Source organism: Macaca mulatta, chromosome 1 (genome assembly GCF_049350105.2).
Source record: "Macaca mulatta isolate MMU2019108-1 chromosome 1, T2T-MMU8v2.0, whole genome shotgun sequence".
In the NCBI taxonomy this organism is placed as follows: domain Eukaryota; kingdom Metazoa; phylum Chordata; class Mammalia; order Primates; family Cercopithecidae; genus Macaca; species Macaca mulatta.
Genome location: NC_133406.1, coordinates 228,576,909 through 228,589,945, shown reverse-complemented (window position 1 = coordinate 228,589,945; position 13,037 = coordinate 228,576,909). Strand labels below are relative to the sequence as shown.

Here is a 13,037-nt window from a genome sequence, read left to right as displayed (position 1 = left end):
GACGCCCATCTCCTGGGATCTGTCTGATGTCTTCCCCGTGATTAGACTGGAGTTATGCATTGGGGGAGGAAGACCACAGAGGTGAAATGTCATGCTCATCACATCAAATCTTGGCTGGGCGCAGTGGTTCATGCCTGTAATCCCAGCACTTTGGGAGGCCGAGGCAGGCGGATCACCTGAGGTCAGAAGTTTGAGACCAGCCTGGCCAACATGGTGAAACCCTGTCTCTACTAAAAATACAAAAATTAGCCAGGTGTGATGGCACACACCTGTAGTCCCAGCTACTTGGAAGGCTGAGGCAGGAGGATCACTTAAACCCCAGAGGCAGAGGTTGCACTGAGTCGACAATGTGCCACTACACTCCAGCCTGGGTGACAGAGCGAGAATCCATCTCAAAAAAAAAAAAAAAAAAAATCAAATCAACCTGATTTACCATTGGGCACCTTCACTTTTGAGCTCTCTTTTAATCTTCACAGAAAGCCCCAAAGTTGATGTGATTCATCCCATTGTCCAGCTAGGAGGACAGAGGCTTGGAGAAGGGCAGTAATACTGTGCTGGGTTTCACTGCCGAGGAGGCCTCTGCTCCGGGATGGCTAAGCGGCCTCATTGTTTTTGACATTTGGCTGGTTTTCAATTTGGGGGTGATTATAAACCTGCTGCTGTGCTCGGCCTTTTTGTTTCTTTTCGGGTTATTTCCTGAGGCTGTGTCCCCCAGGAGGGATGACTGGGTAAAATGTATAAGGTTTTTGTTGCCAGATGGCTCTTTAGAAAAATGGAACCAGCCTGCAGGCATGGGCAGCTCTGCCATCCTGTTCACCCACTTCCCCTTCAAGGCCAAGTTGTGTCATTTTTATTTGTTCTGTTTTGTGACTTTGTCACACTTTTTTTTTTTTTTTTTTTTTCTGTTGGCCACCCCCAGTGACTTGGTACCAAAGAACACTTGGCTGCTTTTAAAACTCAAAATCACTCTGGAGGGACCATGATTTCGTTTCACTGACATCATTGTAAAGAATGTGCCTCGGCCGGACGCGGTGGCTCACGCCTGTAATCTTAGCACTTTGGGAGGCCAAGGTGGGTGGATCACGAGGTTAAGCGAGGTCAAGAGATCGAGACCAGCCTGGCCAACGTGGTGAAACCCCATCTATACTAAAAATACAATTAGCCGGGCATGGTGGCGCACGCCTGTAATCCCAGCTACTCGGGAGGCTGAGGCAGGAGAATCGCTTGAACCCAGGAGGTGGAGGTTGCAGTGTGCTGAGATTGTGCCATTGCACTCCAGCCTAGGTGACAGAATGAGACTCTGTCTCAAATAAATAAATACATACATACATACATACATACATACATACATACATACATACATAAAATAAAATTACCCCTGGCTGGGCGTGGTGTGGCTCATACCTGCCTGTAATCCCAGCACTTTGAGAGGCTGAGGTGGGCAGATCACCTGAGGTCAGGAGTTCGAGACCAACCTGGCCAACATGGTAAAACCCTGTTTCTACGAAAAATACAAAAATTAGCCGGGCGTGGTGACACACGTCGGAAATCCCAGCTACTTGCAAGAATTGCTTAAACCTGGGAGGCGGAGGTTGTGGTGAGCTGAGATCACGCCACTGCACTCCAGCCTGGGTGACAGAGTAAGACCCTGTCTCAAAAAACGAAAAAAGTATCCCTCAGAGTGTTTCCCAAACTCACCTAGTGTCCACACAGCATGTTCAAATGGTCAGTCTTGTGTGTGCTTTATCCTCCTTGTTGACTGAGCACTGGTGAACGTGTCTGCGAGGGCTCAGGGCTGGTGGCTCTCCAGAGCTGCTGATATCAGAGATGTGTGCAGGAGGCGGCATGGCTGGCATACGGGCATCTTGGTGGCAGATTTGTCTGGCCAGGGATGCATGCCTGACAACAGCATATTCCAGATCTCCATAGGTAGCATTCTCAGGAGTGGTTAAAGGCTGGGCATCCCTGGAGGATGGTCTGCTCTGGGAATTGACTCGTCCCAGGATGGACTAGATGCCTGGATGCCCTCTGACCTTTCTCAGATGGCCAGTGAGCCAAGGTTAAATGTTAAATGTCAATATGTGCTTGGGCGTGACTGGCCCCTGTTTAATATGGGAGACCAATGGGAGTGGAGGGTAGAGGTTTGAGATGAGAAGATAGAGGTTGTACCTCGAGAATCATTGCATCAGCACCTGCTGAGCCCACAAAAGGATGGGATTGAAGGAAATGAGATAACCCGAGAGCGGTTGTCCTTCTCAAAGGCTGCCACCTGGGTGCTTTCAGGCACATGAAAGAGAAAATCGAAGTCCAGCTGGAGTCAGGAGGGCTCCACAGCAGACTGGCTTCGGGCGTGTCCCAGGCAGGGTCTAGGTAGCATCTGCAGGATCCATCATCCTCTCTCCATCACCTGCTTGAGGTCCTCCATGTGGGTTTTGCCTGGTGTTCCAGGGAGTTCGGGGCTCTCCACACCCTGGAGACAGCAAGGTGGGGGCAGCAGCCACAGACCAACCTCTGACCCAGTGGAAGCCTCCTGGGCTCCGGTTGGGCCTGTGCTTCTCGTGAACCAATCCTTGCATGTATGCGGGGGTGGGGGTTGGGAGAGCAGTTCAGTGTGTTCACTGGTTTAGTCATTAGGAATGAGAGTGGCAGCCAGGTGTAGTGGCTCATGCCTATAATCCCAGCACTTTGCAAGACCGAGGCGGGCAGATCACTTGAGGTCAGGAGTTCGAGACCAGCCTGGCCAACATGGTGAAACCCCATCTCTACTGAAAATACAAAAAAATTAGCTGGGGTTGTTGGCATGAGCCTGTAATGCCAGCTACTCGGGAGGCTGAGGCATAAGAATCGCTTGAACCCAGGAGGCGGAGGTTGCATTGAGCCGAGATTGCACCACTGCACTCCAGCCTAGGCGACAGAGCGAGATTCCATCTCAAAAAAAAAAAAAAAAAAAAAAGGGAATGAGAGCGGCCGGGGGAGAAAGGTGGTCCCCTGTCCTCCATCTGCCACTGGAGAAGTGAGCATTGGGAAGTGAGTCTCCTTGCCTTCGGCTGGGGTGGGTGCTGACTCTGAAACCCATCCGGGCTCTCTAGACTGAGGACTTACCCCTGGGCTGAGTTCAGCACCACCTGTGATCCAGGAGGACCATTTGCCAATAGGTGGGGCAGGCAGGGCCGGGGGCTGCCAGACTCTCCTTGGTGAAGTTGCTGCTCTTGCTTTTTGCAGATTCCAGACCCAGGAGGAGCTCAACGGTAAGTACCCTTCCCTTGCCCCCACCTCAGCTTTGTGCCCCTAAATCTGATTCCTTCCCTAACAGATCTGAAGTTTTGAGAGCTGCTGGGGGAAGGGGGAAGGGAGAGGGAGGGGACAGAAGGGCCATTTCCTTCCCACAGTGCCCAGGGTGCAGGCCCCTGCTGCAAGTTCAGGCTGAGTCTGCCCCACCGCAGGGACCTCTGTGCACAGGGGCCTCGCCTGGGGCCTCAGCCAGGCCTTGGCTAAGGATGGATAGCCCCACCCTCACAGCAGCCTCCAACTCCTGGCCCAGCCTGCCGGGAATTTCCAGAAGGGCCTGCAGACAGTGGATTTCGTTTGAGCCACTTTTGGGTACCAGGTCTGGTCAGGAGAAAGACTGTGTTCATTTCCCCCTTTTCTCTACTCTTCCGTGAATCTCATCCTCCAAGCTAGAGGACAGAGCAGGTGGCTGTGGTCCATTCCTTTTTTTTTTTTTTTTTTTCATTTATCAATTCTTCCATTACTTTCTTTTAATTCAGGCATTCATACAGTAAGAAGGGTTTCTGTCCTTTCAGTTTTCAATATAATATACAGAACCATAATACTAGTTCAGTTTCAAATTATGGGGGATCACATTCGAATACGTTTGGATGTGACAAGTGGCTGTTACAATACTGAGAAATTTCGTGAAAGAGGTATTCGACAATTTGTAAGGTAATCAAATATATTTTTGCTGCATAGGCCAACGCATTAATAGTAACTCGTTTTAAAATGCAGTCTTTTGGCCGGGCACCATGGCTCACACTTATAATCCCAGCATTTTGGGAGCCTGAGGTGGGCAGATCACCTGAGGTCAGGAGTTCAAGACCAGGCTGGCCAACATAGTGAAACTCCGTCTCTACTAAAACTACAAAAAGTATCTGGATGTAGTGGCACACGCCTGTAGTCCCAGCTACTCGGGGGGCTGAGGCAGGAGAATTGCTTGAACCTGGGGGACAGAGGTTGCAGTGAGCCGAGATTGCACCACTGCTCTCCAGCCTGGGTAACAGTGAGACTCCATCTCAAAAAAAAAAGCAGTCTTTTAGCCTTCATATTACTATAAAAGAGTATTCAAGATTATGTATTAATGTTGGTGCCATTTGCCATTAAAAGTAATGGCAAAAACGTGATTGCTTTTGCACCAATCTAAAAGATATGTTGTCTGTGCCTTGAGAATCCTTGCGTCAGCACGGGCATCCCTGCCTCCTCTGAATTACTCGAACTCACTCCATTTCGAAGGCATCAGGACATTTCATGAGGCCACTTCTTTACCCTTACCTGTAACAGTCAAAAACTAAACTGACACTTTCCTCATGACATAGCTGTTTTTAGAATGCATGAGTGTGATCATAAAAGATTATTTTCCAGGATATTGGGGCTGGGGAGCCGGAGGGGCTGTTCCAGGAGACGGGGGGCCTAGAGCTGGTACTTACAGACTTTGGTGCTTATGAGTGTGGATTATGGACCAGATGCCAGGGTTCAAATCCCAGCTCAGATACTTACTGATGGTATAACCCTGGGCGAGTTACTTGACTCCTCTGTGCCTTGGTTTCCTTATCTGTAAAATGGGAAGGGGGCTGTTACCCACCTCATACGGTGGTTGTGAGGATTAACGTATGTCTTTAACATAGGTCTTTAGGACAGGGCCACGGACGTGGTGAGCACCCTGTGAGTTGCTGACTGTTACCCAGTTAAAAGCAACAGACTTCACCCAGAAAGCTGAGAAGCCCAGGGCAGCTCATGGCAGCTTTAAAGCAGAAAGGGAGACTCACTGGGGTCTGTAGAGATGGCAGAAAAGGGGCCTCCCAGTTCAGAGACTGAACTGCAGTAGCACGCATTCCCCTCCCACAGCAGTTCGAGAGTGGTACGTTTGTGACAAAACCCAGTGCGGAAGAGCTGGGGTTAATGAGCCTGCCACCGAAGGAGACCTGCCGCAACGTGGGGGCAGCCTGCCCGGAGAGCCTGCCGCTGTGGGATGCCAGCCCGGCCGGGGGCCCCTCGTCCCCCAGGGACCTTCCTGAGCCCCGGGTGTCCACGGAGCACACCAATAACAGGATTGGTGAGTCAGCCTGTTTTGGGAGGTCCTCTGCAGCGCAGGCGCAGATGGGAGATGAGTACGGGGCCCTGGGCCCTGGAAGGGACCTGGAGACCCTGGAGCCGAGAGGGCCAGCAAAGGAGAGGCATAGATTCTTCACCCCAATTTAAGTTTCTGTAAGTAGGGACAGCAAGGGTACTTACCTCATAGGCCATTGCGCGAATTCATGAGCCAGTGCGCATGAGGTGCCTGCTGTCACTCATGTAAAAAATGAACGCCACCCCAGCCCCCAACACCGAGCGCCCGAGGGGACAGGAAGAAGATGTGCCAGTGGTCATAGGACCTGCCACTTGTCTGGCGCATTCCGGGCACTGTGCAGGCGCCATCTCTTCATCTCTGATTGTCTCACCACCTGCTTTGGAGGGTGTCTTTCTCCCCATTTTACAGTTGGGGAAACTGTGGCTCAGAGGGAGAAGGGATTTTCCGCATCGCATGGCTACTGAGTGGCACAGCTGGGACTCGCCCCTGTGTCTCCTGGGCCCTGAAGCCTTTGGTTTGTCCATGTTACCACCCACCCTCTGCAGAAGCAGGAGGCCAGATGGGGCCCAGATGTCCAGAGCTTCGCAACGGCAACTGCCACCAGCCTGGACAGACATCTGCTTTGGCCTCCTGTGGGCCTCCCTGCCTCTGTTCTTGCTTCTCGTCACCTTGGTACAACTAGGGCATTTTTCCCAGAATATATACCTGGCTGTATTGCACCCCTACTGAAAAGCCTCCAGTGGCTTCCCATTCCCTGTGAGATGAATTCCAGCATTCCCATTCCAGCACTCAAGGCTGACAGTAAGTTGTAGCTCCCCCACCAGACTCACCTACCTTCTGACCCCACAGTCTGCCCCCTCCCTCGCGGCAGTCTCCTGAATTTACAGACCCCTGTCTCACGTCTGAGCTTCTCAGTGGGAGCTGTCCCCTCGCCTGAAACAGCCAACTCCACTTCCTTGAATCCAGTTAATTCTGCATTTCCTGGGGACCCTGCTTATTTGCCTCTTCCTCCAGGAAGCCTTCTGTGCCCTCTCCACTGTGCTATGCTCCATGAGAACCCGGGCCTCCCCTACCCGGTGTCCTAGCACCCAGCGGTGTGACTGCGTGTTTATAGCCCTTCCTCCACCTCCACCTGGCTTTGTGCTCCCTGTGGGCAGGGCCTTGGTGGACCCCATCTCTGTCACCTCTGGAAGGGCAAATGGCACTGGGATGATACTGAAGAGTCACTTGTAATTGTCCTGTGCATTTCTATGGCAGACGGTGGTGGCCAGAACTCTTCAGGGCAGTCATCTTCTCTTTTTATTTTTCAGCCTCCTCAGTAGCTGGGATTATGGGTGAATGTCACCACGCCTGGCTAATTTTTTGTAGTTTTAGTAGAGATGGGATTTCACTATGTTGGCCAGGCTGGTCTCGAACTCCTGGCCTCAAGGTGATCTGCCTGCCTTGGCCTCCCAAAGTATAGGCATGAGCCACTGTGCCCAGCCTGGGCAGTTTTTTGTAACAAACTGAAACTTCTGAAATGGTAGCTTTTAGTAAGTTTTATTTGAAAAGTATGTATTTTGGGAAATACCATCAAAGGCTTCTTCAGAATTCCTAAGAAGTCCTGATTGGAACACCTGAGTGAAGTGCCTGCAATCCCAGGGGTGGGGTTCAGAGGGTGTTTGATGGGGAGGAGAAGGAAGTACTAGGCTCCCAGGCGGCTGGCTCAGGCGTGGGCTGCCCTTCCCCGGCATGGCCTGCAGGCCTTGCTAGTGAGTGGATTGGGGGCCACCTCCGCCATGATGGGAAGGGCGGGCCTTGGAGGTTCTCTCGGGCACCCAAGACATAGGCACCTCCCTTGTCCTCCTGATGCCAGCCCAGGGGAGCGTTCTCCCTTCCCATCCAGTTCCCAAGAGGGGTCACACTGGGGTCATACATCATCCCTCTCCCCCTGGGAACTGAGCAAGAGAAGAACCCCTTTCCCCACAACTTCCTCCCCTGCCCTCCCCACCTGGCCAAGATGAATTCCCTGGACTCTGGAGCTCCGGGGAGGGGGCAGGAAATCCATGCAGCCCTCAGAAGCCACTCCCACAGCCTAGGGGGTGGGCAGCCTGTGATGGGGGCAGAGCCGGAGCGGGGCAGACCGCTTGTGGCCGGATCTGAAATTCCCAGACCCTCTGTCACTTCTGAGCTCAGTGGGAGCAGCTTCCTCACCCGGAGCAGCCAATTCCACCGCCTTGAATCCAGTTAATTCCGGATGTCCTGGGGACTCCTGCTCATTTCCCTGAGGAATGTGAGGGGACCAGCCTGTCCCCAGCTTTGGCTGCTTCTCCTTCATCCAGCACCCCCACCCTCACTTCCCTGCCACCTGACCCCACCCACCTCTCATCTTCTCTGCCCATCCCCCTCTGGGCCTTCTCTCCCCTCCTGGGGTCTCCTCTCTCACCACCCCCGGCCCCCATCTTTTGCCCAGCCCTCTATAGGACTCCTAGGGCCGGGAGCCCACAGGCCTTGATGGAGTTGTGGGGAGTGCTGAAGCCCTGCTCTGTTTTGGGGTCTGTGGGGGTGCCCAGCCCACAGCCTGTCCCACACGCTGGGCCTTCTCCTCTTGCTGCTGTTTGGCATACTTCTCTCTTTCCCGGGGTGTTCAAAACCAAAACAGAAGAGCCAGCGTCATGCAGGAGGGTTGAGGGTAAGGGCGACTCGAGAACCTTTTGGGGTTCCTGAATCCGAAGGGTACAACTGCATTACCCAGAGAGGCAGGGGTCCCTGCACACCCACCCCACCCCCCCCCTCAAGTTCCCTCTTAAGCTTCCCCATTCTGGCCTCCAGAGTCCATTGCAAAACAGCCAGGAGCCAGCCCACCCCGAGCCAGACACCATCGCTGGGCAGAGGCCAGGCTTCCCCACTCCCCAGCTCCTGGGCCACTGAACTCCCCTGAGCCTCCGTGTCCCCTCTATCACAAGGTCACACCAGAAGCCCCCACATCAGACTGGCGAGGACCGGCCATCTGTCCAAGCTCCCACCGTATGCTCGCAGCACAGCCACGCAGGCTGCAGGCAGGAGATCGGCTCTGGGCAGTAAGCCCTGAAATTCACGGCCTGAGCCAGACTGTCTCAATCATGGCCTGCCGGAAGCTATTGAGGGGGCTGGGGTTTCTGCAGGATGTGACCGGCTGGCTGAGTTTGCCCAGACCAAGGGGGCTCTCAGGACGCGGGACTTGCAGTACTAAAACCAGGAGTGTTCCCGGGCAAGCTGGACAAGTTGGTTACCCGGGTTTGGGCTGCAGGCACGTGGATGGGAGCAGAAAGGGCCGCCAGGGGGAGTGGGCGGTTTTTTCGGGATTTCTCCTAACTACTTGGCAACCTTGGGCAGGTCCTTTAACATCTCCTGGCTTCAGGTTCCTATCTATAAATGGGAATCTCGATGGGGTCTGCCTTGCAGGAGGGCTGAGGACCCAGCAGCTGGGGTGTGGAAAGCGCTCGGCTCTGCTGTGTCTGCTTGTGCTCTGGTTACCCACGGCTTTGCCTGTTTTTGTCCACTGTTTACTTTCTCTCCCACCCTGTACTCTTCTTCCCTACCCATCCCCAAAGAAGTGCTGAGAAAATCCTAAGTACAAGTGGACTGGTTCTTAACTCCTCAAGGCCCAGCTCCTAGTTGTTCTATTTCCTCTGAACCCCCAGGATGCCTGTAAGGTGTGTCAGAGAGGCTGTGCCGTCAGCCTGAGGCCACCCAGCAGGCATGCCAGCACTGGGCCTCGGCCCCTTCTCTGCCTCTTTGCTCCCATCCTGGCTGGTGCTGTGGTCTCCCTCGCTCACCCATCTTTTTGCCTTGCAGAGAAAATCTACATCATGAAGGCCGACACTGTGATCGTGGGAACTGTGAAGGCTGAGCTGCCAGAGGGCCAGGGCCTGGCGGGGCCGGCAGAGCCCGAGTTGGAGGAGGAGCTGGAGGCGGACCATGCCCCCCACTACCCCGAGCAGGAGACAGAACCGCCTCTGGGCAGCTGCAGTGATGTCATGCTGTCCGTGGAAGAGGAAGGGAAAGAAGACCCCTTGCCCACAGCTGCCTCTGGAAAGTGAGGCCTGGGCTGAGCTGGGGCTAGGAGGGCAGCAGGGTGGCCTCTGGGAGGCCAGGGTGGCACTGTTGGCACCAAGCTTGGGGGCAGAGGCCCATCTGGCCTGAACTGAGGTTCCAGCATCTAGTGATGGACCGGCCTGTCATTGCAGGGGGCTGGTGGTCTCTGCTTGTATCCCCCACTTAGCTGTCCCCTGACCCAGAGCCTAGGGGATCCGGGGCTTGTACAGAAGAGACAGTCCAAGGGGACTGGATCCCAGCAGTGATGTTGGTTGAGGCAGCAGACAGATGGCAGGATGGGCACTGCCGAGAACAGCATTGGCCCCAGAGCCCTGGGCATCAGACCCTCACCACCAGGCCCAGAGCCCACTGAGGGAGAGGCTGTGAGGCCGGCTCCCAGCGGCCCTGTAACCCTACCCTCCTCTCCCCCTGGACCTCAGAGGTGACACCCGTTGGGCCCTTCCGGCATGCCCCCAGTTACTGTAAATGTGGCCACCAGTGGGCATGGAGCCAGTGCCCATGGTTGTTTCTCCTGGGTCAAAAGGGAAGTCAAGGGATGGGGCATCGTCAGCTGGCACCGTCTCTGCTGCAGCAGCCACACTGTAATCTGTGCTGGCGTGGGGGCCCCTGCCTGGGCTGCAGGACCCTCCTGGTGCTGCCCACCTTCCCTGTCCTGTAGCCCCTTGGTGGCCTAGGGCCCAGGATCAAGTCACTCATCTCTGAATGTCCCCACCAATCCCCACCACAGCAGGCGCCTCGGGTCCCAGATGTCTGCAGCCCTCAGCAGCTGCAGACCTCCCCTCACCAACCCAGAGAACCTGCTTTACTTTGCCCAGGGACTTCCTCCCCACGTGAACATGGGGAACGTCCGGCCCTGCCTGGGGTCCTTGACCACTCTCTGTGGGCCCCACCCGCTCTGTCCTGGGAAATGAAGAAGCATCTTCCTTAGATCTGCCCTGCTTGCAAATCCACTAGCACCGACCCCGCCAGCTGGTTCCGGCTCTGCACCCGTTGGGGTGCGGACGTCGAGAGGCACCACGGCCTCACCCAGGCATCTGCTTTACTCTGGACTGTAGGAAACAAGACTGTTTGGAGGTTCCATCAGGATTTTGGGTGTTTCACATTTCACACTAAGGAGTAAAGCGGCCGCGACTTCCAGTCGGCTGGCCAGCCTGCTGGCTCCCCAGGGCCTTCAGATGTGTATGCAAATAAATGATGGATGAGGATGAGTCTTGAAGTTGCGGGCAGCCTGGAGACTCGTGGACTTACCGCCTGGCGGCAGGCCCGGGAAAACTGCTGTTTACTCATCGGCCAGCCACGTGCTCTCTGGAGGAAGTGGTAGTTTCTGAAACTGCTCAGATGTTTTGGGGAAAGTTGGAGAAGCCATGGCATTGCGAGAGATGGTTACACCAGAACCTGGACATTGGCCAGAAGCTTAAGTGGGCAGACACTGTTTGTCCAGTGTTTGTGCAAGGATGGAGTGGGTGTCCCTGCATCACCCGCAGCCGTGGCTGTAAGGCACACTGTAAGACACACGCCTGCGAGGCAGGGCAGTCTGGCGCCCGTGATGGGAGGGATTGACATGTTGTAACTAAATAATGCACTTCCTCACCCAGTGGCCCTTCACACAACTTTTGAATCTCTAAAAATCTATAAAATCCTTAAAAACAAAGAACTATAAGGCTGAGGACACGATCATTGAAATTGACAGTATATTATTAATAGAAACCCTGAGTATATTATTAATAGAACCTCTGGGAGTCTCCCCACAGAGCAGGGATTCCCGCTGCACCCCCAGACACTACAGTGGCCAGTCTCTGGTGGATTGGATATTTCTGGGGCTGGGAGCCCACTTCCTGCTGGGGCAGCCCTTCTCATTGCTGGAAGATTTTCCTTATCACTCGAGGCGAATTCTTTCTCCGTGTAATTGCTACTCCCTGGTCCAAAGCCTGCCCTTTGAGGACACTCAGAATAAAGCCACAGTTGGCCGGGCGTGGTGGCTCACGCCTGTAATCCCAGCACTCTGGGAGGCCGAGGTGAGTGGATCACCTGAGGTCAGGAGTTCAAGACTAGCCTGGCCAACTTGGTAAAACCCCATCTGTACTAAAAATATAAAAATTAGCCAGGTATGGTGGCAGGCACCTGTAATCCCAGCTACTCAGGAGGCTGAGGCAGGAGAATCGCTTGAACCTGGGAGGTGGAGGTTGGAGCAGTGAGCTGAGATCGTGCCACTGCACTCCAGCCAGGATGACAAGAGTGAGACTCCGTCTCAAAAAAATAAATAAAAATAAGGCCACTATTGTCACAAGGCTCCCTTTAGGTATTTGTGGAAATGTTTCTGGGCCTTCCCACAGCCTTCTTTCCTCTGGACTGGGCCGAGCAGCCCCATAGCTTTGGAGAAGGGAGTCTCCAAGGAATAGTGTGAGAGCCCAAGCCTTGGGAGGCAGAGGGAGGACTACAGGTATCTGGGAGCCTTGGGAGGAAGGGGAGGATTACAGGTATCTGGGAGCCTTGGGAGGAAGGTGAGGACCACAGGTATCTGGGAGCCTTGGGAGGAAGGGGAGGACCACAGGTATCTGGGAGCCTTGGGAGGCAAGGAGAGGACCACAGTATCTGGGAGTGTTGGACTTCTGTGTCTGAGCTGGAAGGAGCCCAGCCTGCCTCCCTGGGCACAGCTCAGTGGCACTTTAGGGCCAGCCTCCACCCCAGGCAGCCAGCCTGAGGCCCCCTCTGACTGTGTCTCCTGTGTGAGGTGGAGGAAACCTACAGCCACGGACAGACCCTGCCCACCCCATCCCCAAGACTCCAGCCCACACCCAGACATCAGCCCAGCCATTGAACCAGCCAAAGCCTGCCACGCAGGAGCCAGGGTGGATTTTCCCACCCTGCCCAGCGATGAGCGGACCCCTTCTATTCTCTGGCTGTGCTCATTTCCAGGTTGGCAGATGGACAGAGCTCCCTGCTACTCAAGGTAACAATTCTCCAGGCTGTGACGACACCCCCACACACCTCTTCCTAAACATTTGTGATCAGAGAGGGACAGCAAGTGGTAAGTATCAGATGGAAGCTGTTGCCCTCAAAGAAAAGCCATTGTTTCCCAAGGCACTTTTGTAGGTGGTAAACCATTCTACAGTTCTTAGAATCTCCACGGCTTGGGTCAGTCCCTAAAACAGAATGAGGGGACCTCCCTAGAGTGTCTCTCACTCCATCACGACCTCACCTTCCAACAGTGAGGTGTTAAAGACCCAAGACTGGGTCTGGGTCATCTTTGTCCCATGGTCACCAGGCACTGATTGGTTGGGCTAAGTAGAAATGAAAACCTGTGTGGGGATGAGAGGCGGCTGTCCAGCCACAGTTCCCCGGTGCCTTCTCTCTCCCACCCACTTCCTCGATCCTCTGCAGTTGGGGGCAAGTGTGGGGTGTGAGGGGCTTGGGCCAGAATGTATGGAGACATCAGATTCACAGCCAGGGCTCAAGAGAAAAGCTTAGTCAAGGCGAGACTGTTCGGCTTCAAGGGGGCTCCTTGGGCCGAAAGAGAAGCTGCTGGGGACACCTCAGGCCCCTGCACCCTCCACCAGGCCCCTCTGCCAGGCCTGTCCTCCTGAGCCAGCACCCCATGCTGGTCAAACACCCTGGAGCC

General features: G+C 54.5%; 1 protein-coding gene across 21 annotated transcripts in view; it reads left to right on the top strand.

Annotated features, from left to right (window-relative positions):
* TNFRSF8 (TNF receptor superfamily member 8) overlaps positions 1 to 11,069 on the top strand; it is an 81,031-nt gene extending 69,962 nt beyond the window's left edge. For 9 of the 21 annotated variants that reach the window (XM_077974040.1, XM_077973987.1, XM_077973984.1 and 6 more), the window contains 3 exons: positions 3,223 to 3,248; positions 5,119 to 5,326; positions 9,158 to 11,069. In XM_077974040.1, the coding sequence (XP_077830166.1) occupies positions 3,223 to 3,248; positions 5,119 to 5,326; positions 9,158 to 9,402 (479 nt within the window). In that variant the 3' untranslated portion in view covers positions 9,403 to 11,069. Of the gene's footprint in view, positions 1 to 3,222; positions 3,249 to 5,098; positions 5,327 to 9,157 lie in introns of all 21 variants that reach the window. The other 12 variants (XM_077974050.1, XM_077973990.1, XM_077974004.1 and 9 more) reach the window with 2 other exon arrangements.
* Positions 11,070 to 13,037: the final 1,968 nt, after the last annotated feature.